Consider the following 24,537-nt stretch of genomic DNA (forward strand, 5'->3'; position numbering starts at 1 on the left):
TGTCAGGCTCTGTGCTGACAGCTTGGGGCCTGGAGCCTGCTTCGGATTCTGTGTCTCCCTCTCTGCTCCTCCCCTGCTCACACTCTCTCTCTCTCTCTCCCTCAAAAATAAATAAAGATTAAAAAAAAATTTTTTTATAAAAAAAAAAAAGACTCAAAGCCACATCAACCTGGTTCCACAGCCACACTCTTAACCACTATAGTCTAGAACAAGAAGAGATAAAAGTTAAGAGGATCTCTGTAGTCTGGGGACAAACATCCTTTGATATTATAATAAAACCTACAAGTTATGGCTAAAATTATATACATCAATACTTCCTTTGTAATTTCATTCCCATCCACATACTCTAGGTTAAAAATTCCTGATCTAAGGATTAAGAGTATACATCAATGATAAAAGTGAACTAAGAATGGAAAATGTAACTTCCACCCAGCACCACCAATAGCTAGAGGTGAAACATGAAAATCATTTCTCTGAATTTCACTTTACTTAGTGGCATAGCACACTGCCACCTCACTGTAGTTACAGCAAATACATCCAAAATTATAACTCAAATGCAACATTACTCAGCAAATCCTTTGGACTACTAACGTTAATTTTAAATCGTTAACATTAGTATTAGGAAATATCCAATCATTTACTCTACCCATAAGGAAAGGAACAGAGGTGTTGGCAACCATTCCTAAACTTAGCCAAAAGTAAATCAGCTGGCTGAGACTCAGAAAAGAGACACCAATAATGATGGCATGTAAGTTTTCAATCAGCCATAATCACGCCTCAGATAAACCTCACTGGCTACAATACTGCCACTGTGCAAAGCTTGGCATTTAAGTTTTAAATAACTACAATCTTAATCTTTTGTATTACAAATATGTGTACCAATTTTACTGACAAAGAAGGAAAAAACATAAGAAAAAGGGATTATTACCTAGAGCAAATGCTATTTGAAGATAAACTCTATGATCAGCTCGACTGTGAACCTCAGGACATTTATTTACGTTAGCTGCATTTAACATGTTCACTAATCATTGCACACAAAGCTTCAAACATTCTTTACCCATAAGAAAAAAATTTTTTTCTACCCATAAAAATTTTAGGACTAATGGGACAGGCAAACAAGTAAAAAAGAATCTTTAGCCATGACAGACTAACATCATGTTGAGAGAACAGGAATTTTCAAATTCCTGTTACAAATTTTGATTCTATATATATTCTCAATATATGTATTTCTTAAAAATTGGACTAATACACCTATTTATTATGCAAACGGAACAAATAAGAAGTGGCCTCCACAAGGGTCAAAGTGTCCACTACCATAGAACTGATTTTTTTAACAGATTAATTTTGTTATAGGTCTCAATCTATGCCATAAAAATTCTTTTATCTCTCAAAATAATTGTTAGAATTTCATTCACTCTATTTCTAAATAATGAAAGAGGAGTTAAAGAACCTGATTTTTATTCTCATGTTTTAAAAATAAAACCATCAGTGGCCTCATGTTTAAGAAGGGAAGAAGATTTAATAAATATCGATCAATTGTCACTTACTGACCAAAGGTATACAATCGAACATCCTAAAAAGTAAATTTCATGACAACCAATGCCAATTTAAAGTACAACTCACAAAGTTAGTCTTTAAAGTACTTAAAGATGCATACCTCTGTGTCCAGGAATTGATATAAGCAAATATTTTGAGAGTATGTTCCTTTCTGAGCTGCAGTCCATCACCACCTTCTATATCTGATACTGAAATAAAGTAGAAAAAATACTTTTTAAAATTAGGAATAAATAATGTTAAACCAGTATTAAAGACAATACTTACCAAAAAAAAACAAAAAACCTAGATTTACAAGTGCAAATATTTCAGATATTTTTAACAGATGTATTGAAGGAGTGAGGGAGAAGACACTTTGCCAGTTATTCTAATGTTGTCTCTCTACTTCAAATCCACCTTCTGTTCTATGCTTTGTGATGATGGGGCTGGAACTCTGCAAGCTATATTTTTCATCTCCAGCTGGCTTCCTGTTAAGATCTTCCTCCACTGCCTGCATGGCACTAAAAGACTAGAAGGCAGGAGGAGACCACGAAATGTTAGTCACTCAGAAGCAGCACTGATTCCAAAGGGCAGCTTCCAAGAACCAATCTCATGGTACTCCTCTCAGAGGTACAAGAAATAGCCAAGTAGCATCTCTTAACTTTAAATCTGAGCTTCCTTCACAGGGCCCACTTCTAAGTGACTCTGAGTGACTCTTAGATTCTGACAACCCTCCTCCTTTGTTTCCCCAGGCTTCAGGGAAGAGCTGCTTCCTCAGTTATCATAGTTGTTGTCATTCATCTTCATCGTCGCCTTCCTCATCATCTCTGGTTGTCCTCCTGGTCCCATTCATTCTTTAAATCTCTAACATTTGTATAAGTACTTCTCTTTAATAAATTGCTTCTTCAAGCCCCTGAATGGACCTTGACTAACATACTGGCATTTCATATACAGTATATACAACTATAAAAGGAATCCAAAGTTAAATCCAGAAGGGAAAAGTGTTTTCAAAAACTACAGTTTGCCTAATGGTCCAAATCAATGTTCTAATGTAAAATGTTTAACTGTGTAAGACTGAAGTCAGCAAACTTTTCTTTAATGGGTGAGAAAGCAAATATTTTAGACTTTGCAGGCCATACAGTCTCTTTCACAACTAAGCAGCTCTGCCACAGTATTTTGAAAGGAGCCACAGACCATGTGTAAACAAAGAAGCATCAGCCATGTTACAAAAACAAGCAGCTGACAAGATGTGGTACACTGGGCCACGGTTTGCCAACTCCATTCTAGACAAAGTCCAACAAGATAATATCACCCTCAGCATTTAAGTCTTCACTGTATCTAAAAGTCATACATTCATATATTTTTTGAGTACTGTATACCCTCAGTAGTAAATATCCGACGGTAAATGAAATGGTAACAATCCCCACTTTATGGAACTTAGTCAAGTGATGAAGAGTAAGGACAAAAAGAGGTGAATGAGTAAGTAAAACTACTCACACATATTGTGATAAATGCCAAGAAGAAACCAAGTAGAGTACTGTGTATCAAATATAAGCATAACCCACCGCAGAATGAAGAAGTCAGGAAGAGAGTCTCTAAGTAAGTGATCTGTAAGCAAAAACCTGGTGTTAAGAGTTCAGAAATTAAAAAGAGAAAGAAAAAGAAACGAAAGCACTATGTGTAAAGAAGCTCATATTTGTTTATTTATTTTGAGAGAGTATCTGTGCACAGGAGGGACAGAGAAAGGGGGAGAAGGGGAGACAGTGAGAGAGAATCCCAAGCAGACTCCACTATACTCACGTCTTGCACTGTCATGGAGGAGGAGGAGCCCAACACGAGGCTCAAACTCAAGAACCTTGAGATTGTGACCTAAGCTGAAATCAAGAGTCAATAGCTCAAATGACAGAGCCTTCCAGCCACTCCAAGTTCATGTTCAAAGAGAATCCCCAGGATGACGTGAAGGGAGATCCAAGACAGACTACTGTGCACAAATCCCAAGGATACTAGTTCAAATAGGATCAAGAGAATAAAAAGACCGGGATGCCTGGGTGGCTTAGTCGGTTAAGCATACGACTCGATTCATGGTTCCTGGGTTCAAGCCTCGCACTGGGCTCTGCACTGGCAGCACAAAGCCTGCTTGGGATGCTTTCTCTCCCTTTCTCTGCCCCTCTCCTGCTCGTGCTCGCGCGCTCTCTCAAAATAAAACATTAAAAAATTTTTTAAAAGAAATAATAAAAGGACTTTAGGTAAGATGGTTCAGAGGGGAGGGGATTAAACATATACTTTACATGTAATTTAGTCTCTTAAAGATTTTTAAAACATCTCAAGCTTGCAGGGGCAGACAAACTCATGCATACAAATTGACAACTACTAATTACAGGAATGAAAGACACTGTACAAGAAATGTAACTACAGTATAATACTGTGCTCAAGAGTATTTACGTGATCCTAATAATATAAATACACAATACTAATTCTAAAACAATTGGAAAGAGGTGGCAAGGGTAAAAAGGCTAATTCTTTGGGGTGTCAGGGTGGCTCAGTTGGTTAAGCATGTGACTTCAGCTCAGGTCATGATCTCACCATTCATGAGTTCAAGCCCCGCATCAGGCTCTCTGCTGTCAGCACAGAGCCCACTTTGGATCCTCTATCACCCTCTCTCTGCTCTCCCCGACTTGCACTCTCTCAAAAATAAACAAAAAAAATATTTTTAAAAAATGCTAATTCTTCCATAAACGGACATAAACAGACCAACAAATCTTTCATAGGAGCAAGTCAACAGTTGAAAATACCTATTAACATGTAACAATATAATCTTATTACACAGGAAAGTAAAATCTAGGGGGAAAAATCAGATAAAACAGAAAGTAATTACCTCTAGGAGAGAAAAAGTAGGACTGCTGGTAGAGACTGCTGAGTTTTGTTACAAGCCTGGCAAAACTATATGACATTTCAAATAAGGCACATATTATTTAATTAAAATTAAAACAGGAGTGCCTGGCTGGCTCACTCAGTGGACCACATGACTCTTGATCTTGGGGTGATGAGTGTGAGTACCACTCACAGAGTGGTTGGATACCAAGATTTCCTAACAATAAAAAAATCATGGGGCACCTGGGTGGCTCAGTGGTTAAGCGTCTGACTTAGGCTCAGGTCATGACCTCACATGACTTTGTGGGTTCAAGCCCCGCATCAGGCTATGCTGACAGCTCGGAGTCTGGAGCCCGCTTCAGATTCTTTGTCTCCCTCTCTCTCTCTCTCTGCTCCTCCCCCATTTGTTCTCTCTCTCTCTCAATCAAAAATATACAAACATAAAAATAAAAAAATAAAAATAAATAAAAAAATTAAAAAACTTCAGGGCGATTGGGTGGCTCAGTTGGTCGAGTGTCCAACTCTTCATTTCAGCTCAGGTCATGATCTTTCTGTTGGTGGGATCAAGCCCCACAGCAGGCTCTGTGCTGACAGCGAGGCGCCTGCTTGGGATTCTCTCTCTCCCTCTCTCTCTCTGCCTTTCCCCCCATATAAATAAATAAACTTTAAAAAATAAAATAAAAATCTTTTTAAAAATAAATAAAAACAAAAAAGGAACAAGGGCCCATTATCCAGAACTTAATTTTTTTCTTAAAATTTTATTATTAAGGTTTTTAAAATTTATTTATTTTGTGAAAGAGAAAGAGAACAAACAAGTGGCGGAGGGGCAGAGAGAGGGGAAGAAAGGGTGATAGAGGAGCCCAAGCAGGCTTCACATCATCAGTGCAGAGCTCAACCCAGGGCTCGAACACACAAACCGTGAGTTCATGACCTGAGCCAAAACCAAAGGACATTAAACCAACCGACTGAGCCACCCAGGCACCCCTATATTTTTATTTTATTTTTTAAGTAATCTCTATGCCTAATGTGGTGCTCAAGCTCACAACACCAAGATCAAGAGTTGCATACTCTACCAACTGAGCCAGTCAAGCGCCCCAGAAGATATTTCTTATAAACAGCATTCATACTATACCTATTTCAGGACTGACATTAAAGTTTAAATATCAACCATATGTATTCCTTATTCTTGGGCAGTTTGCAAAAATATACTGTAAGGCAAAACTTTAACTGGAGGAAGGGAGTCTTTTTAAAAATATAAGTCATGCCTGGGTGGCTGACTTTGGCTCAGGTCATACTCTCACAGTCTGTGGGTCTGAGCCCCACATCGGGCTCTGTGCTGACAGCTCAGAGCCTGGAGCCTGCTTCAGATTCTGTGTTTCCCTCTCTCTCTCTGCCGTTCCCCCACTCACGCTCTCTCTCTCTCTCTCTCTCTCAAAAACAATAAATAAATACATAAATAAATTAATTAAAATTAAAATTAAGACTAGTTTTAGTTGAGTAATAGAAGAACCCAAACAAATGAGTAAAATGAAAAGTACTATCTATTAGAAGTAAAGGGGTATGGGCGCCTGGGCAGCTCAGTCAGCTGGGCATCCAACTTCAGCTCGGGCCATGATCACATGGCTCGTGGGTTCGATCCCTGCATGGGGCTCTGTGCTGACAACTCAGAGCCTGGAGCCTGCTTCAGATTCAGTGTCTCCCTCTTTCATCTGCCCCTCTCCCACTCATACCCTGTCTCTCTCTCTCTCTGTCTCTCTGTCTCTCTCTCTCTCTCTCTCTCAAAATTAAACATTAAAATTTTAAGTAAAGGGGTATTTAGGTTAATAAACCAAATCTCTATGCATCAAAATGTCTAGCATACAAATTCAAAATGATTAATGATAAACTTGTAAAAGGATACAGTATAATACCATTTGTTAACTTTTAACCAACTGTCTTGTATGGACTCATGTACAATTACAGAATAATTACATACACTGTAATGATACACATCCTCATCAAGAGAAAGGTCCCATCTGGGTAAAAAGATACAAGGATAGGCAAGAAGTACTTTTAGCTGTATCAATTTTTATTTTTTTTTTTACGAAAGCCAATATAAAATATTAACAGACATTAAATTTGGCAAGCACATGTATATCTAACTATTAGGGTTTTTTTTTAATGGGTCTAACCTATTTTCATAATTTTTTCCAGTTAAATATGCCAGATTCAACATACCCTTTTCCTTCCACTTCCTCCCCAAAACTCTAAAACAACAAAAGAAAACTAACATGCAAGGGCAAAAACAACTAAACGTGTAAGAAGAGGACACCTGACTTATTAGTAAAACCACCCTTATTAGTAAAACCAACCAGAGACTGAGGAAGAGAAATAGGCTAATTTTTTTCCCGTGAAACCTCAGAAAAGCTCAGGAATTGGAAACATGGAATACCTCTGATAGCAGGAATACAGGTTGAGCTAAAAGATATTAAAATCTTATTAAAGAAGGGGCGCCCGGGTGGCTCAGTAGGTTAAGCGTCTGACTTCAGCTCAGGTCATGATCTCACAGTCGGTGAGTTCGAGCCCCACGTCGGGCTCTGTGCTGACAGCTCAGAACCTGGAGCATGCTTCGGATTCTGTATCTCCCTCTCTCTCTCTGCCCTTCCCCTGCTCATGCTGTCTCTTTGTCTCAAAAATAAAAAAAAAAATTAAAAAAAAATTCAAATAAATAAATAAAATCTTATTAAGAAGCAGTTAAGACATCCCCTCAATTCCCCCTTCATACACACACACACAGACATACACACACACCACACACTCTCCAAACAATTATGTTGTCTCTCTGGAGATGCTGAACCAGAAAGATCTAGTTCGGGAAACCATGCAGCTGAAAGCCATGAGTGTCATATTGAAAACATGTATATGTCTCTGTACAAGCATTTCCTAGTATGTCACATAAGCATTCCTGAGAAGACTCATGTGATACAAAATCTTGCCCTAAGGAATAATAAGGCTGGGGCGCCTGGCTGGGTCAGTTTGTGGAACATGTGACTCTTGATCTTGGGAGTCATGAATTCGAACCCCACATTGGGTGCTGAGATTAGTTAAAAATAAAATCTTAAAAAAGAAGAAGAAAGCTAACAACAATAAAACAAGGTTAGGAGCAAACTATTCAAAACCTATGAAACTTTATGGCCAGACCACTGATAAAAAAAAGTAACTGTCTGATTTAAAATTTTAAAAATACTAGCACAGTTAAATCCCCATTGGCATTTGCATCAAACCAGTGTCAGTCAATATTCTGCAGATATAATGCTTCATCTTTTGATATAAAGAGGCCTGAGGGTATTCAATTCTAATAATGATTTCCCCCCAAAATTAAAAACTGAACATAACCATTCTCGTGAATCCATCACCTTAATGACTTCACACCTACTTCACCTTGTCCACACAGCTTTACAAACTAGAAAACAGAGGGGTCCATGAAGGCAACAAACCAATCACTATATGCACAAGAAGGCATTTCTTTTTTTTTTTTTTTTTTTAATGTTTGTTTATTTTTGAGAGAGCGCACGAGCAGGGGAGGGACAGAGAAAGAGACAGAGAGAGACAGAGAGAGACAGAGAGACAGAGAGAGAGACAGAGACAGAGGAGACAGAGAATCTAAAGCAGGCTCCAAGCTGTCAGCTCAGAGACCAATGTGGGGCTTGAACACCACGAACAGTGAGATCATGACCTGAGCTGAAGTCAGATGCTCAACCGAGTCACACAGGAGCCCCTAAGGCATTTCTTAAGACTGTCAGCTTTATTATAGTTTCTTCATGTACTAATAGGATCTTCTATTTATTTCCCCCACACAACCAACACCCCAGGGTCTTCTCTTTAATCATACGAGAGCTTGCATCAATCACTGTAAAACATTAATATGAAGGGGGGAAATCCCCTAAAAACCAGTAAGAATGTTACATTTTTATTAATATTATTCCTCTAATTGTGTATGAGCTTAATTTTTGTCTAAAAAGAGAATACCTTGTTCTAGATCAAACTATATATTCAGTGTTGAGCCTATGGCACTTTTCCCCTACTCAGCTCCAGAAATTCTGGTAGTCCAAGCAGGAGGTTGAAATATTCTTCTCCAGTAATACTAGCTGGACCAAGACAGGTAAAAACAATCCTTTTGACCAGGAAGATAAGGAAAAGGCATAAGGCAGAAGTATATGCCAAACAAAAGCCTAACAAGGTAACAACACTTGATATCCTGCAAGCCAAACATACACCATCCATCAGGGAGAAGTTTCTGACAACAAATCCATTACAGAATAAAATATATTGGGGAAAGAGATAAGGCAACTACTAAAAACAACCTCTTGGTTTGTAGATTTCAATAGCAAGCCCTCCAACCCCATGAACTGAAGCAATGATACAGATGGAAAAGAGGAGAAGGGGTGGAGGGCTCTCAGGAAGTAGGATTCTCGGGCGCCTGGGTGGCTCAGTCAGTTAACTATCCAACTCTTGATTTCGGCTCAGGTCATGATCTCATGGTCTTGGGATCGAGACCTGAATCAGGCTCTGTGCTCAGCATGGAGTCTGCTTAAGATTCACTCTCTCTCCCTCTGCTCCTTCCCAACTTGTATGCATTCTAAAATTTAAAAAAAAATTTTTTTTTAATTTTTTTAAAAGAAAGAAGGATTTTAATCCTCTTGCCAGAAACTTAGTGTTTAACTTTGCTCTTCTGTAGAAAGATTCTGAGAACCAAAAAAAAAAAAAAAAAAACCCAAGAAAAGGTACCTAAGCCATTAAAAAATAAAAGAAGAAACCTGTAAGGAACTATATTACAACACTAAAGGGTCAACCACCTGACCAGGTAAAAAGAAACCATAGTACACAATGCCAGTTTTCCTTCCGCAGCCTGCAAACACAGGGATCAGAATGGCTGCAACAATCCTATCTCTCCATAACACAAAACACAGATGACATACCTTGTGGAAAAAGCCTATGTGTAGTCAGACACCTGTCCTCCCCGCTAAGGCCCACCTAGCAGCCTAACAGTTCACCAACACAAGCTTTCCAATTCATTCCATTATATCTACCCCATAACCAGTAAGGGAAGGGAAGGACATGGTATTAGGGCCAGACAAACTAGAGCTCTCCAGCCAGAGAGCTAACATCATACTCAATGGTCAAAGACTGAAACCTCCTCTAAGATGGGGAGCAAGACAAAGTAGCCAAACTTTCACAAATTCCTTTCAACACAGTATTGAAAGTTTTAGCCAAAGCAATTAGGCAAGAAGAAACTGGAAAGAAAGAAGTAAAATTACCACTTGTTCACAGATTACATAATCTTACATGGAGGAAACTCTGAAAAGTCCACCAAAAAAACTGTTAGAATAAATGAATTCAGTAAAGTAACAAGACACAAAGTCAACATACAAAAATCTGTTGCATTGCTATACAGCAAAAATGAACAATCAGAAGAGAAAATTAAGAACACAATTGCATTTATAATAGTATCAAAAGAATAAAAGACTTATGGGGCACCTGGGTGGCTCAGTCAGTTAAGCATCTGACTTGATTTCAGCTCAGGTCATGATCTCCTGGTTCCTGGAATCAAGCCCATGTTGGGCTCTATGCTGGTAACACCAAGCCTGCTTGGCATTCTCTCTCTCCCCCTCTCTCTGTCCTTCCCCCGCTCACGTGCTCTCTCTCAAAATAAATAAACTTCAAAAATAAAAAAAAAATAAAGGTCTTAGGAATAAACCTAACCAAAGAGCTACAAGACTTGTAAACTGAAAATCACATCACTGAAAGAAATTAGTGACAAATAAATAGAAATCTCACATTCATGAATTGGAAGATTTAACATTGTTAAATGTCAACATTGCCCAAAGTCAATACAATACAATCCCTATCACAGTCCCAATAATGGGGTGAGGAGCACAGTTTTCTTGCAAAAATAAAAAGTTCCACCCTAAAGTTCATATGGAATTTCAAGGGATCCCAAACAACCAAAACAATTTTGAAAAAGAAAAAAGTCTGAAAAATCAACACTCTGATCTCAAACCTAAGTACACAAATCAAAACCACAATGAAATATCACTTCATACCAATTAGGTTGGCTACTATTTACAAAAAATAATAACAAGTATGGCAAGGATGTACCAAAACCACTGTGCAGTTACCAGGAATGTAAAATGGTATAACTGCTATGAAAAACAGTAGTTACTCAAAAAACAAAAAGAAAACAAAACAAAAAACATAGGGGGTGCCTGGCTACCTCCATTGGTGGGTGAAGCATACAACTCTTTGCTTCACCATACAACTTTTTGCTTTTCCACAACTCTTTGTGGGGCCGAGTTTGAGCCCCACATTGGGTGTCAAGATTACTTAAACAAAAAAAAAAAAAAATTAAACACACAATTACTTATGATCCAGAAATCCCATTTCTAAGTGTATATATTTTAAAAAATTGAGGGGCACCTGGGTGGCTCAGTTAAACATCCTTATCTTGGTTTCAGCTCAGTTCAGGACCTCATAGTTCATGACATTAAGCCCCACATCCGACTCTGCTGACAGTGCAGGGAGTGCTTAGGATTCTTTCTCTTCCTCTCTCTCTGATCCTCCCCTGTTCATGGTCAAGCATGCACTAAAATCTCTCACGCTCTCTCAAAATAAATATTTTTAAAAAAGAATTGAAAACTGAATCTCAAAGAGATACTTGTATACCTATCTTCATAGCAATTCACAACAGGCAAAAGGTAGAAGCAACCCAGATGTCCAACAGATGAATAAACAAAATAAGTGTATATATACACAGGAATATTACTCAGCCTTAAAAAGGAAGGAAATCACACACTACGACATGAATGAACTTTGAGGATATTATGCTAAGGCAGTTGCAAGAAGACAAATACTTTATGATTATTATTCTGCTTAAATGAGATATCTTGTGTAGGCAAATTCATAGAAACAAAGTAGAATGGTGGCTGTCAGGGAAATGAGTCAGCTTTCAACATGAAAAAGTTCTAGAGATCTGTTGCACAACAATGACAATATTCTTAACACTACCGAACTATACACTTAAAAATGGTTGTAATGGGAGGGGCGCCTAGGTGGCTCAGTCGGTTAAGCGGCCAAGTTCGACTCAGGTCATGATCTCGCGGTCTGTAAGTTCGAGCCCCGCGTTGGGCTCTGTGCTGACAGCTCAGAGCCTGGAGCCTGTTTCAGATTCTGTGTCTCCCTCTCTCTGACCCTCCCCTGTTCATGCTCTGTCTCTCCCTGTCTCAAAAATAAATAAAACGTTAAAAAAAAAAAATTAAAAAAAAAAATGGTTGTAATGGGGGAGGAAAAGGGGGGACCTAGGTGCCTCAGTGGGTTAAGCATCAGACTTCAGCTCAGATCATGATCTCATGAGTTCAAGTCCCACATCAGGCTCTCTGCTGTCAGCATGGAGCCTACTTTGGATCCTCTGTCTCCCTCTCTATCTGCCTATCCCCTGCTCATGCTCTCTCTCTCAAAAATAACATTTAAAATAACATTTAATTTAAAAAATGGTTGTGATAGTAACTTTTGTTTTTTACAATTAAAAACATTGTTAATAAAAAAAAAAAAAAAAGATAGGGAAACTCAGACTGCAGTTTAAAAGAAGCCACTGATTGGGGCGCCTGGCTGGCTTACTCAGGCATCTGACTCTAGATTTCAACTCAGGTCACGGTTCTTGAGATCAAGCCCTGCATCAGTCTCTGCACCGATAATGCATAGCCTACTTGGGATTCTCTCTCTGCCCCTCTCCCTCTCTCCCTCCCTCCCTCCCTCCTCTCTCTCTCTCTCTCTCTCTCTCTCTCTCCCCACCCCTCCTGTGCTCTCTCTCCCACAAAATAAGTAAATTTTTTTTAAAAAATGGAAACAGGAATGAAAGAATTACATACTTTAAAAAAGAGAGCGAGACATCAGTGCCTGCAAACTGCAGAGTAGCTAGAATCTATAGAATTAGAACAGGTAGGTCACCCAACAAAACACAAAAAGTAAAATGAACAAAAACAAATTATTCAGAGAGCCTCAAACTAGAAATGAACTGAGTGTTCAAAGAGTTGATCAATTTATACACGTAGAGAGAAATCTCCATAAGGAATTCTATTCAGCAATAAAAGTCAAAAGACTACCAGTACACTAAAAAACAATAGTTTATAACCATACGCTAAATGAAAAAAATCCCAAATACAAACAGTACATGAAATTTATTTGCACTTTAATGTAACTATACAAAAGACAAACCTAAGTATGGTTGGCATAAAGCATGTCAGTGAAGAGTGATGGCATCAAAACAGCAAAACAGGAGTTTTCTACCATCTTCCTCAAAGAACACTGATTTTGACTATCACCTATGAACAACAGTGGCTTTGTGTTAAGTCTGGGAGTCCAGGGAAGTTCCCACACAGCACTGGAACAAAAATAAATCCAAAACTGAACACACTGAAAAGGGTAAAAGAAACAGTTTCACTGTACCTGGAACATTCTTTCCCTCTAGTCTCCACAGTATAGTGCCAAGAGCGATGTTCTTAATCTGTGATTTCTCCCGTGGGGGAAAATGAGAGCATGTAAGTGAGCACCCAGCTTCCCCAGTTGTGCATTTTCATTCTTACCCCACCCAGAATATTGACATTCACAACATAACTAGGGAGGAGGGGAGTGGCTGGAAGAACAGCAGGACTCTCAAAGAACATAAAATGGGATATGGATCCTACTAACTGCAATGCAGACTTCATCAGGAAGCCCACTCACAAGTTGCCTTGTCTGAAGATGCCGCCACCTGGTAAATGGGCAGCCCCAACTCTCCACACACCTCACCCACAAACATACACTCTCACCCTGTGGCTGGCTCCCTGTGTTCACCCCTAAGGACATATTGCAAGCATCTATAGATGGCTGGTAAGAAAGTGCAAAAAGCTATCCCGTCTCTTCTGAACTATGAGAAAGCATACAAACCTGAGAATTCAGCACTGCCCTACAGAAAGCAAGTAAGAGGCAGTCACACTTGATTCAGCTTTGCATGATCAAGAGAAGGCATACAAACTTAAAAATCCCCTCCAAGAGAAAATAAGAAATGAGGAACAGGCATATCCACAGCAAAGGTCTGAAAAAACTTCAGAATTCCTAACAAGGCTAACAGAAGGTATGTCTCTCCTGAAGCTAGTCATTAAAAACCGGAGGTGACGTCTTGTCAAATGCAAAAAGGGCAACTCAAAACTTCAAGGAACATGAAACAAGGAAACATTAAACCACCAAATAAACAATTAATTTTCCAGTAACCAATCCCAAAGAAATAGAGATCTCCAATCTATCTGATAAAGAATTCAAAACAGTTGTTTTAAGGAAACACAGAAAGAGGCACTGTCAGCACAGAGCCCAACGTGGGGCTCAATCACACGAACCATGAAATCATGACCTGAGCTGAAATCAAGAGCCAGATGCTTAACCAACAGAACCACCCACCCAGGTGCCCCCAAAAGTGAGATGTCTTAAAAAAGACATAGAAATTATAAAAAAAAGAAACAAATTGTGGAACTGAATACAACGAATGAAACAAAAATGCAATAAAAGCAACGGTAGACTTGATCAAGTAGAAGAAAGAATCTGTGAAGAATAGGGGCAGGTCATTTTGAAATGATACATTCAGAAGAAATGAAAAAAGCCTATGGGAAGTATACATTAAAAGAAACAATCTATGCATTTTTGGCAAAGTCCCAGAAGGAGAAGAGAGGGAAAATGGGGCAATACTTTATTTAAAGAAACAGCAGTGAAGGAATACATGGGTAGCTCAGTTGGTTAAGCATCTGATTTCGGTTCAGGTCATGATCTCACAATTCGTGGGTTCAAGCCCTACATTAGGTTCAGTGCTGTCAGTGCAGAGCCTGCTTCAGATCCTCTGTCTCCCTATCTGCTCTTCCCCCAATGTGCGCTCTCTCTCTCTCAAAAAAAAAAAAAAATATTTTTAAAAAGTATCTCCAAACAAAAATGGAAATACAACATACTGAAACTTACATGCAGCAGAACAAGTCCTAAGAGAAAAACTTACAGTGAGAAATGCTACATTAAGAAAAAGAAGGCAAACCATAAGAGACTCTTGGATACTGAGAACAAACTGAGGGTTGATAGGGGGTGGGGGAGAGGGGAAAGTGGGTGATGGGCATTGAAGAAGGCACTTATTGGGATGAGCACTGGGTGTTGTATGGAAACCAATCTGTCAACAAATCATACTAAAAATAAATACCTACATACATACATACAAAAGAAAGAAAGACAGAAAGACAGAAAGACAGAAAGACAGACAGACAGAAAGAAAGAAAGAAAAGAAAGAAAGAAAGAAAGAAAGAAGGAAAGAAAAGGGTGCCAAGTGGATGAGTCAGTTAAGCAACTGACTCTCGGTTTCAGCTCAGGTCATGATCTCATGGTTCGTGGGATTGAGCCCTGCATCAGGCTCCACGCTGACAGCATGGAGCCTGCTTGGGATTCTCTCCCTGTCACTGCCCCTTCCCCACTCTTGGGTGTGCTCTCAAAATAAACATAAAATTTTTTTTTTCAAACAACCTAACTGTACACCTAAAGAAACTAAAAAAGGAACAAACTAAGCCCAAAGGTAGCAGAAGGAAGGAAATAACAAAGGTGAGATCAGAAATAAATGAAATAAAGACTAGAAAAATAACAGGAACAATAAATGACACTAACAACTGTTTTTTTAGTTTTAAAAAATAGACCTTAGACTAAAAAAAAAAAAATCAAAATCAAAAATGGAAGAGGCAGACAACTAAGATACTGTAACTGATATCAAACACAAAGAATAAAAGACTACTATGAACAATTATAAATCAACATTGTTCAATCTAGAAAAATGGATAAATTCTAGGAACATACAACCGACCAAGAATGAATCATGAAGAAATAACAAAAAAAACTGAAAAGATTAATAATGAGCAAGCAGGGGTGCCTGGGTGGCTCAGTCAGTTGAATGTCCGACTTAGGCTCAGATGATGATCTCATAGTTCTGAGTTTGAGCCCCACGTTGGGCTGACAGCTGAGAGCCTGGAGCCTGCTTTTTGTTTCTGTGTCTCCCTCTCCTCTCTGCCCCTTCCCCGCTCACACTCTCTCTTCTCCCAAAAATAAACATTAAAAAAAAAATTTTTGTTTTTTTTTTAAATAATGAGTAAATGGATTGAATCAGTGATCCAAAAACTTCCCTACAAAGAAAAGTCCAGCACCAGATGCTTTCACTGGTCAATTCTACCAAACATTTAAAGAATTAACACCAAACCTTTTCAAACTCTTAAATTTCAAGAATTTAACAGAAAACACTCCCAAATTTACCATTATACCAAAGCCAGACAAAGGCACTACAAGAGGGGGGCATCTGGGTGGCTCAGCCAGTTAAGCATCTGACTGTTTTCAGCTCAGGTCATGATCTCACGGTTCGTAGGTTCGAGCCCTGCACTAAGCTCCACGCTGACAGCACGGAGCTTGCCTGGGATTCTTGCTTCTCCCACTCCTCTGCCCCTCCCCCCAACTCCCACTCATGCTCTCTCTCAAAAGAAATAAACTTAAAAACTATATATACAAGAGAAGGAAAATACAGTCCAATAACCTAATGAACACAGATGCAAAATTTTTCAACAAAATACTAGCAAACCAAGTTCAATATCACATTAAAAGGATCATACACCATGATTAAGTAGGATTCATCCCTGGGATGCTAACATGGCTCAACATATACACAAATCAATAAATACAATACATGATATAGACAGAACAAAAGATATAAACCTTAGGATCTCAATAGATGCAAAAAAAAATTTTGATAAAAATTCAACATCATGACAGAAACTCAACAAATTAGGGACAGAAGAAATGTACCTCAACATAAGAAAGGTCACTGCAATACTGTAATTTATAAGAAATATGTATTTTGGCCACTCAGATGACCAAAATGTATTTCCCAAATATATTTAGTCTTCATCCACAGTTCCTGGCTCACAGCTCCCAAAACCCTTGAAATTTCCTGAGATTTTTCCAAAGTAATGGGAGCATCTTTTATTATAGTATCTGGGTTGTTTTTTTTTTTTTTTTCTCTTTTGAGAGCACACACACACGCGCACAGATGAGGGGCAGAGAAGAGTGGAGAGAGAATCCCAAGCAGAGTGCAGAGCAGGATGTGGGGTTTGATCTCAAGAACCATGAGACCATGGCCTTAGCCAAGATCAAGAGTCAGATGCTTACCTGACTGAGTCACCCAGGCGCCCCTGTAGTTTTTGGTCTCTTGTCCTCAGTTTCTGAAAATACTTCCAAGCCATACCGATGAAATGGGTGTCTTTTTTTCGTAACAAATCCTTTTCCATCACAACTGGGTTTATAATAATGAAGGTAACTTTTGGGGGTTATTTTCCAGGGGAAGGAACCATGAAAAAATTATTGGAACTTTCAGTCCCACCCTCCTGATTTCCAGGGAAGGGAAAGAGGCTAGAGATGGAATTAATCACCAATGGCCAGTGGTTAATGAATCGTGCCCATGCAACGAAGTCTCCATAAAAACCCAAGAGAGAGCATGGTTCAGAGAGAGCTTCCTCACTGGGGAACCAGAACGCTCATACATTCCACTATGCTGTGGCCCAAGCTCCACAAGGGCAGAAAATCCTTTGTTTAAGACCTCACCCTATGTCTCTCTTCATCTGACTGTTGATTCATATCCTTTAATATCGGTAATCTGGTGAGTTAATAGGTTTTCTGAGTTCCGTGAGCTGTTCTAGCTAATTAATCGAAACCAAGGAGGGGGTCATGGGAGCTTTGGGATTACAACCAACAGGTAAGAAGATAACAACCTGGGCTTGCAAGTGGCATCTGAAGTGGAGGGCAGTCTTCTGGGACTGAGCCCTTTACCTATAGAATCTGAGACTATCTCATGATATAGTGTCAGAATTGAGGCGAATTCTTGGACACCCTACTGGTATCTGAGAATTGCCTGTTAGTGTTTTAAAGCCTTCACACAAACACACAGTGGAGTTGGATCCATAAACCCCAAACAGCCATAGATGACAAGGCTACACTTAACATCACACTCAGTGTTGAATAGTTAAAAGCCTTCCCTCTAAGATAAGGAACAAAACAAGGGAGCCGACTCTTACCAGTCTTGTTCAATATTGTACTCGAAGTCCTACCCAGAGCAATCAGATATGAAAAATAAATGAAAAGCACCCAGATTGGAAAGGAAGAAATAAAACTGACTCTGTTTGCAAATGATATGATCTTTTATACAGAAATATTAAACATTTGACCAAAAAAACTCAATACATTCAGTAAAGTTTCAGGATATAATATCAACATACAGAAATCAATTATATTTCTACAGACTAACAACAAACTGAGAAAGAAAACAATCCCATTTACAATAGCATCAAAAACATTAAAATTCTTAGGAATAAATTTAACCAAGAAAGTGCAAGATTTGTACACTGGAAACTGTAAGACAGTGATGAAGGAAACTGAAAATATCCTGTATTCATGGATCAGAAGAAAACTGTAAAAATGTTCATACTACCCAAAGCTATCTATAGATTTAATGCAATCCCTCAAATCTCCATGGATTTTGTTTAAAGAAATAGAAAACTGTAAAGTCCAAGTAAAACCACAACAGATCCCTAACAGCCTAAGCCATTCTCAAAACAAAGCTAGAGGCATCACACTTCCAGATTCCAAACTATACTATAAAGCTCCAATATCAAAACAGTATGATGCTAGCATCAAAAGAGACACAAACTGTAGAGGCCACTTTCAGGCAAACAGGGTTGAGCTATGGAATATAAAAAGGGCCCACAACCACCACCTAACAGAATACAGACATGCACATCAAGTGATCCACTTTAAAATAATCCATAGGCACGGGGCGCCTGGGTGGCTCGGTCGGTTAAGCGTCCGACTTCGGCTCAGGTCATGATCTCACAGTCGGTGAGTTCGAGCCCCGCGTCAGTCTCTGTGCTGACAGCTCGGAGCCTGGAGCCTGTTTCAGATTCTGTGTCTCCCTCTCTCTCCGCCCCTCCCCTGTTCATGCTCTGTCTCTCTGTGTCTCAAAAATAAATAAATGTTAAAAAAAAAAAATTTTTTAAATAATCCATAGGCCCTAACTGACCAATGGCCTACTTACAACTAGGCACAGTTACCAAAAAGGGACAATTCCATACGTCCTTGCCATACCTCCTCATCTTCCCCCTTTAAAAACAGCTCCCACCCACTGTGTCCTGGCATCTCTCCTCTGCTATCTTGCCCTCCAATCCCGTGTGGTGTAGTCAATAAACTATATCCTTTGTTCTTCCTCAGGTGAATTCTTGTCACTGCCTACATCACCAGCTTTCACCTGATAAGTTGCCCCACGTTTGTGGGCCCTCAACTGATCTGAAGAGACACCTCATTTAGGCACCACACAGATCAAAGGAACAAAACAGAAAGGCCAGAAGTAAACCCATGCATATATAGTCAACTAATATTTGACAAGGGAGCCAAGGATACTCAATACATGATGCTGGGAAAACCGGATATCCACAGGCAAAAGAACACAACAGGACCTTTATCTTACACCACACACAAAAACTAACTCCAAATGGATTAAAGCCTTCAATTTAAGACCTGAAACCAAGAACATAGAAAAAAGCTCCCTGACATTGGTCTTGGCAATGATTTTTTGGATAGGACACCAACAAAAGCACAAGCAACAGAAGTAACAACAAACAGGTAGAATTACATCACACTAAGCATATCTGCACAGCCACAATAACCTATAGAATGGAAGAAAACATTTGCAAACCATTTATCTTTAATAAGGATTAATATCCAAATTACGTAAAGAACTCCTACAACTCAACAGCATAATATCAAATAACCTGCTTTTAAAAATGGGGGCGCCAGGGTGGCTCAGTCAGTTAAGTGTCCGACTTTGGCTCAGGTCATGATTTCGCAGTTTGTGGGCTCAAGCCCTGCATCAGGCTCTGTGCTGACAGCTCATAGCCTGGAGCCTACTTTCAGATTCTGTGTCTCCCTCTCTCCCTGCCCTTCCCACGCTCATGCTCTCCCTCTCAAAAAAAAAAAAATAGTAAGAATTTAAAAACGCGCAAAGGACCTACAGAGATATTCTTCCAAAGACCTACAAATCACCAACATGTAAGTGAAAGATGTTCAACATCACTAATCAGAGAAATGCAAATCAAAACTAAAATGAACAGGGTGCCTGAGTGGTTCAGTCGGTTAAGCGTCTAACCCTTGGTTTCAGCTCATGTCACAATCTCATGGTTCATGAGATCAAGCCCCACATCAGGCTCCACTTTGACAATGTGGAGGCTGCTTGGGACTGTCTCTCTCCTGCTCTCTCTGCTCCTCCCTGCATGCATTCTCTCTCTCTCAAAACAAACAACTATGAGGCGCCTGGGTAACTCCGTCAGTTGAGCGCCTGACTCCGGCTCAAGTCACGATCTTGGTAGTTCGTGGGTTCAAACCCCACATCGGGCTCTGTGCTGACAGCTCAGAGCTTGGAGCCTGCTACAGATTCTGTGTCTCCCTCTCTCTCTGCCCCTCCCCTGCTCACACGCTGTCTCTCTCTCATGGGTAAAATAAACATTAAAAACAAATTTTTAATAATAAATAAAACCTGAAATGAGCTATCACCTCACATCTGTTAGAAGGGCCATAATCAAAAGAAGTGATAACAAGTGTTGGTGAGGATGTGGAAAAGGGGAATCCTTATTCTGTAGGTGGAAATGTAAACTGGTACGGCCAAAGTGTAAAACAGTATGAAAACAGTATGCAAAAATAGATCTACCACATATGATCCAGCAATCTCACTTCTGGGTATATGTCTGAAGGAAATTTAATCACTTTCTTAAAGAGATATCTGCACCCCTATGTTCAATGCAGTATTCACAACAGCCAAGAAATGGAAGCAATCTAAGCATCCACTGGTGAATGGACAAGGAAAATGTGGTACACATATAATCGAATGTTATTTAGTCACACAACAGAAGAAAAATCCTGTCACTTGGAACACCATGGATGGACCCTGAGGGCATTATGTTAAGTGAAATAAGTCAGAGACAGAAAGACAAATACTGGATGATTTCACTATGTGCAATCTAAACAAACTGAACTCCTAGAAAAAGAGAGTAGACTGGTGGTTGCCAAGGGCTGGAGAGCAGGAGAAATGGCAAGATGTTGATCAAAGGGTACAAACTTCTAATTAAAAATGCATAAGTTCTTGGAATCTAATGTACACCACGGTGGCAGCAGGAGGACCATGATTAACAATGCTGTATTACATAAGGAGCCAGTCAGGCTCAGTGGGAAGAGCATGCTACTCTTGATCTCGGAGTCAGGAGTTTTAGTCCCATGTTGGGTGCAGAAAGTCCAAAAAAAATAAATAAACAAACAATACTGTATTATATACTTTATGTGTACATATATAAGTTGCTAAGAGTAAATCTTAAATGTTCTCACAGCCAAAGGAAGAAAAAAAGATAATTATGTGAGGTGATGGATGTTTTAACTAACCTTACTGTAGTAATCATTTTGCAATACATGCATATCATCAAATCATCACGTCATACTTTAAACTCATGTTAATATTGTATGTCAACTATATCTCAATAAAGCCGAGGGGAGAAGCACATCAATAGTCACAAGGATGGTGGGTTGGTAGAAATAGCCAATTGTGGTGCTGCTGACATGGATATATACATTTACCGAAATGAATGAAACCATACATTTAAATAGTTTGGGAGCACCTGGCCGGCTCAGTAAGTTAAGTGTCCAACTTCAGCTCAGGTCATGATCTCATGGTCTGTGAGTTGAAGCTCCACATCAGGCCCTATGCTGACAGCTCAGAACCTAGAGCCTGCTTTAGATTCTGTGTCTCCCTCTCTCTCTGCCCCTCCCCCCCACTCACGCTGTCTCTCTTTCAAAAATAAACATCAAAAAAAATTTTTAATAAAAATAAAATAATTTGCTGTATGTAAATTATGTATCCATAAAATGTATTTATTTTTAAAATAACATCAACAACTACATCATCTGAATCCTAATTCAAATCTTAAAGGAAATATTCAATAAAAATTTTTAAACTTTACACTATGAGGAAAATTTGACTACTAAATGTATTCTTGGGAAGTCTGGCTGGCTCAGTTGGTGGAGCATGCAACTTGTGATCTCAGAGTCGGGAGTTTGAGCCCCATGTTAATGACAGAGTTTACTTTAAAAATAAATAATAAAGAAAAAAAGTACTCTTTTTTTTTTTTTACTTGTTTTTTAATGTTTATTTTGGAGAGAGACAGACAGAATGCAAGTGGGTTAGGGGCAGAGAGAGAAGGAGACACAGAAACCGAAGCAGGCTCCAGGCTCTGGGCCGTCAGCACAGAGCCCGATGCAGGGCTCAAATTCACGAGCTGTGAGACCATGACCTGAGCCGAAGTCGGACACTCAACCAACTGAGTCACCCAGGCACCCCTGAAAAAAAGTACTCTTAATTTTTTAACTGTCACGATATTGCGGTTATTTTTCAAATATTTGTCTTTTAGAGAATTATACTGAAATACATATAAGGAACATGTAATACCTGGATGTGCTTCAAAATCATCCAATGGGTGGGGAAAAGGAATGGGTAGCATACAAATGAAATAAAATTGTCCATGAGTTGCTAAGTGTTGACTGGGTTAAGGGTACATAAAATCACTGTCACCCTTTTTCTCCACGTGACTCTATAGGTTTCTATAGTGAAGTAAAAAAACAAATTGCCAAGCATACCAAAAAAACAAGACCAAAACCACAGTCAAACAGAAAGAATTAGAAAATCAGATATTAGACTCTTGAGACCTGAACTTTATAATAGAAATATATTCAAGGTATCAGGTGATACAGAATTTCAGCAAGGTTCTGAAAACTATTAAAAAGGAAATCAAGGGGCACCTGGGTGGCTCAGTCAGTTAAGCAACTAACTCTTAGTTTCCACTCAAGTCATGATGTCATGGTTCATTGGATCGAGCCCCAAGTCAAGCCCCACATCAGGCTCCACAGAGCCTGCTTGGGATTCTCTCTCTCCCCCTCTCTATCTACCCCAGGCAGTCTCAGTCTCCATCAAAATAAATAAAAATAAACAAACAAAAAAAAAGGAAATCACAAACTTTAGAATTAAAATATACAGTAACTCAGGCCACCTGGGGGGTGGTTCAATTGGTTAAACATCCAACTCTTGGTTTCAGCTAGGATCATGATCTCGGGTTGGAACCCTGCGTCAGGCTCTGCACTGACAGTGCAGAACCTGCTTGAGATTCTCTCTCCCCCTCCTTTCCTGCCCCTCCCCGACTCAAGTGTGTGTCCTCTCTCAAATAGCTTAGAAGAGTATCAGGGAGGGGGCTCAGTCAGTAGAACATAGGACTCTTGATCTCAGGGTTACCTTGCATAAAGAGATTATTTAAAAATAAAATCTCTAAAAAAAAAAAAAAAAGGAGGGGTGCCTCAGTCTGTTGAGTGTCAAACAGCATCCAACTCATGATTTCAGCTCAGGTCATGGGATTGAGCCCCACGACAGGCTCTGGACTAAGCATGGAGCCTGCTTAAGATTCTCTCGCCCTCTCCCTCACTTGTATTCTGTCTCTAAAATAAAAAATTAAATAAAAAAAAAAAGGATTCAGTCAAAAATATAGTACAGAAACACAAATGACAAAAGGATAGAAAACAAAGAGACCAAGATGACAAGATGATGAAAGAGCATAGCATTTATGTAAATAGAGTCCCAAAAGGTGATGAAAGCATGAGGCAGGAGCTATATATGAAGAAATAATGGCTACACACTTATTTTTAAAAACTCAAACCATGGGGCGCCTGGGTGGCTCAGTCGGTTGAGCGTCCAACTTCGGCTCAGGTCATGATCTCAGGGTCTGTGAGTTCAAGCCCCACGTCGGGCTCTGTGCCGACAGCTCAGAGCCTAGAGCCTGTTTCGGATTCTGTGTCTCCCTCTCTCTCTGACCCTCCCCCATTCATGCTCTGTCTCTCTCTGTCTCAAAAAAATAAATAAAGGTTAAAAAAAATTAAAAAAAAAAAACTCAAACCAGAATCAAGAATGAATCCCAAGCAAATACAAAAACTGATACAGAAACATCAGAGTAAAATTGCTAAAGTCCTAAGACAAAAAGACAAATCTTAAAATCAGCAAATGAAAAAAAAAATTTACCTTTAAAGAAGCAAAACTGGGGCTGCCTGGGTGTCTCACTTGGTTAAGCATCCAACTTTGGGCTCAGGTCATGATCTCACAGTTTGTGAGTTCTAGCCCTACATCAGGCTCAGCACTCTCAGCACAGAGCCTGCTTCTGATCCTCTGTCTCCTTCTCTCTCTGCTCCTCGCATGCTCCCTCTTTCTCAAAAATAAACAAACATTAAAAAAAGAAAGAAAGATGGGGCACCTGGGTGGCTCAGTCAGTTAAGCATCCGACTTCAGCTCAGGTCATGATCTCAACGGTTCGTGAGTTCGAGCCCCGCGCTGGGCTCTGTGCTGACAGCTCAGGGCCTAGAGCCTGCTTCTGAGTCTGTTGTCTCCCTCCCCTCAGCTCCTCCTCTGCTCACAGTCTGTCTCTCTCTCAAAATAAATAAAGATTAAAAAAAAAAGAAAACCAATTAAAAATAAATAAAAAAGCAAAACTGAAGGCTGACTTCGTAGTAGAAACAATTTAAAAGAGAAAAAAAATGACTTCATGAAAGAAGCAATAGAAACTGCCAATCTGTAATTCAATACACCATGTGAGTGTGCATATGTATGAAAATGCAAGCATTTATCTTCATTTTAGAAGACAAGCAAATACTGGCAAAAATTATCAACAGCAGAACCACACCAAAAGAAATGCTCAAAGAAAAATGATCCCAGATGAAAACCCAAAGACGAAATAAAGAAGAGCAATCGAAAAAGTAAATCTAAATAAATATTAACTTTAATAAGGTCTTAATTTTAAAAATCTAAGTAATTAAAACACACCATACAGGCACCTGAGTGGCTCAGTCGGTTAAGCATCCGACTCCTGGTTTCGCTCAGGTCATGATCTCATGGTCTGTGCGATCGAGCCCTGAGTTGGGCTCTGTGAAGACAGC

The 24,537-nt window shown here is 39.4% G+C and overlaps 1 protein-coding gene and 1 non-coding gene across 3 annotated transcripts in view; both read right to left on the reverse strand.

Annotated features, from left to right (window-relative positions):
- The window catches only part of USP34 (ubiquitin specific peptidase 34), a 248,353-nt gene that overhangs the window by 206,044 nt on the left and 17,772 nt on the right, over positions 1–24,537 (reverse strand). For both annotated transcript variants that reach the window (XM_042932359.1, XM_042932358.1), the window contains exon 2: positions 1,658–1,745. In XM_042932359.1, coding sequence (XP_042788293.1) covers positions 1,658–1,745 — 88 coding nt within the window. The remainder of the gene's footprint in view (positions 1–1,657; positions 1,746–24,537) is intronic.
- On the reverse strand, positions 678–821 carry LOC122216789. Its single transcript, XR_006201117.1, has one exon. It is a non-coding gene; the product is annotated as a U4 spliceosomal RNA (small nuclear RNA).

Source organism: Panthera leo, chromosome A3, assembly GCF_018350215.1.
Source record: "Panthera leo isolate Ple1 chromosome A3, P.leo_Ple1_pat1.1, whole genome shotgun sequence".
Classification (NCBI taxonomy): Eukaryota; Metazoa; Chordata; class Mammalia; order Carnivora; family Felidae; genus Panthera; species Panthera leo.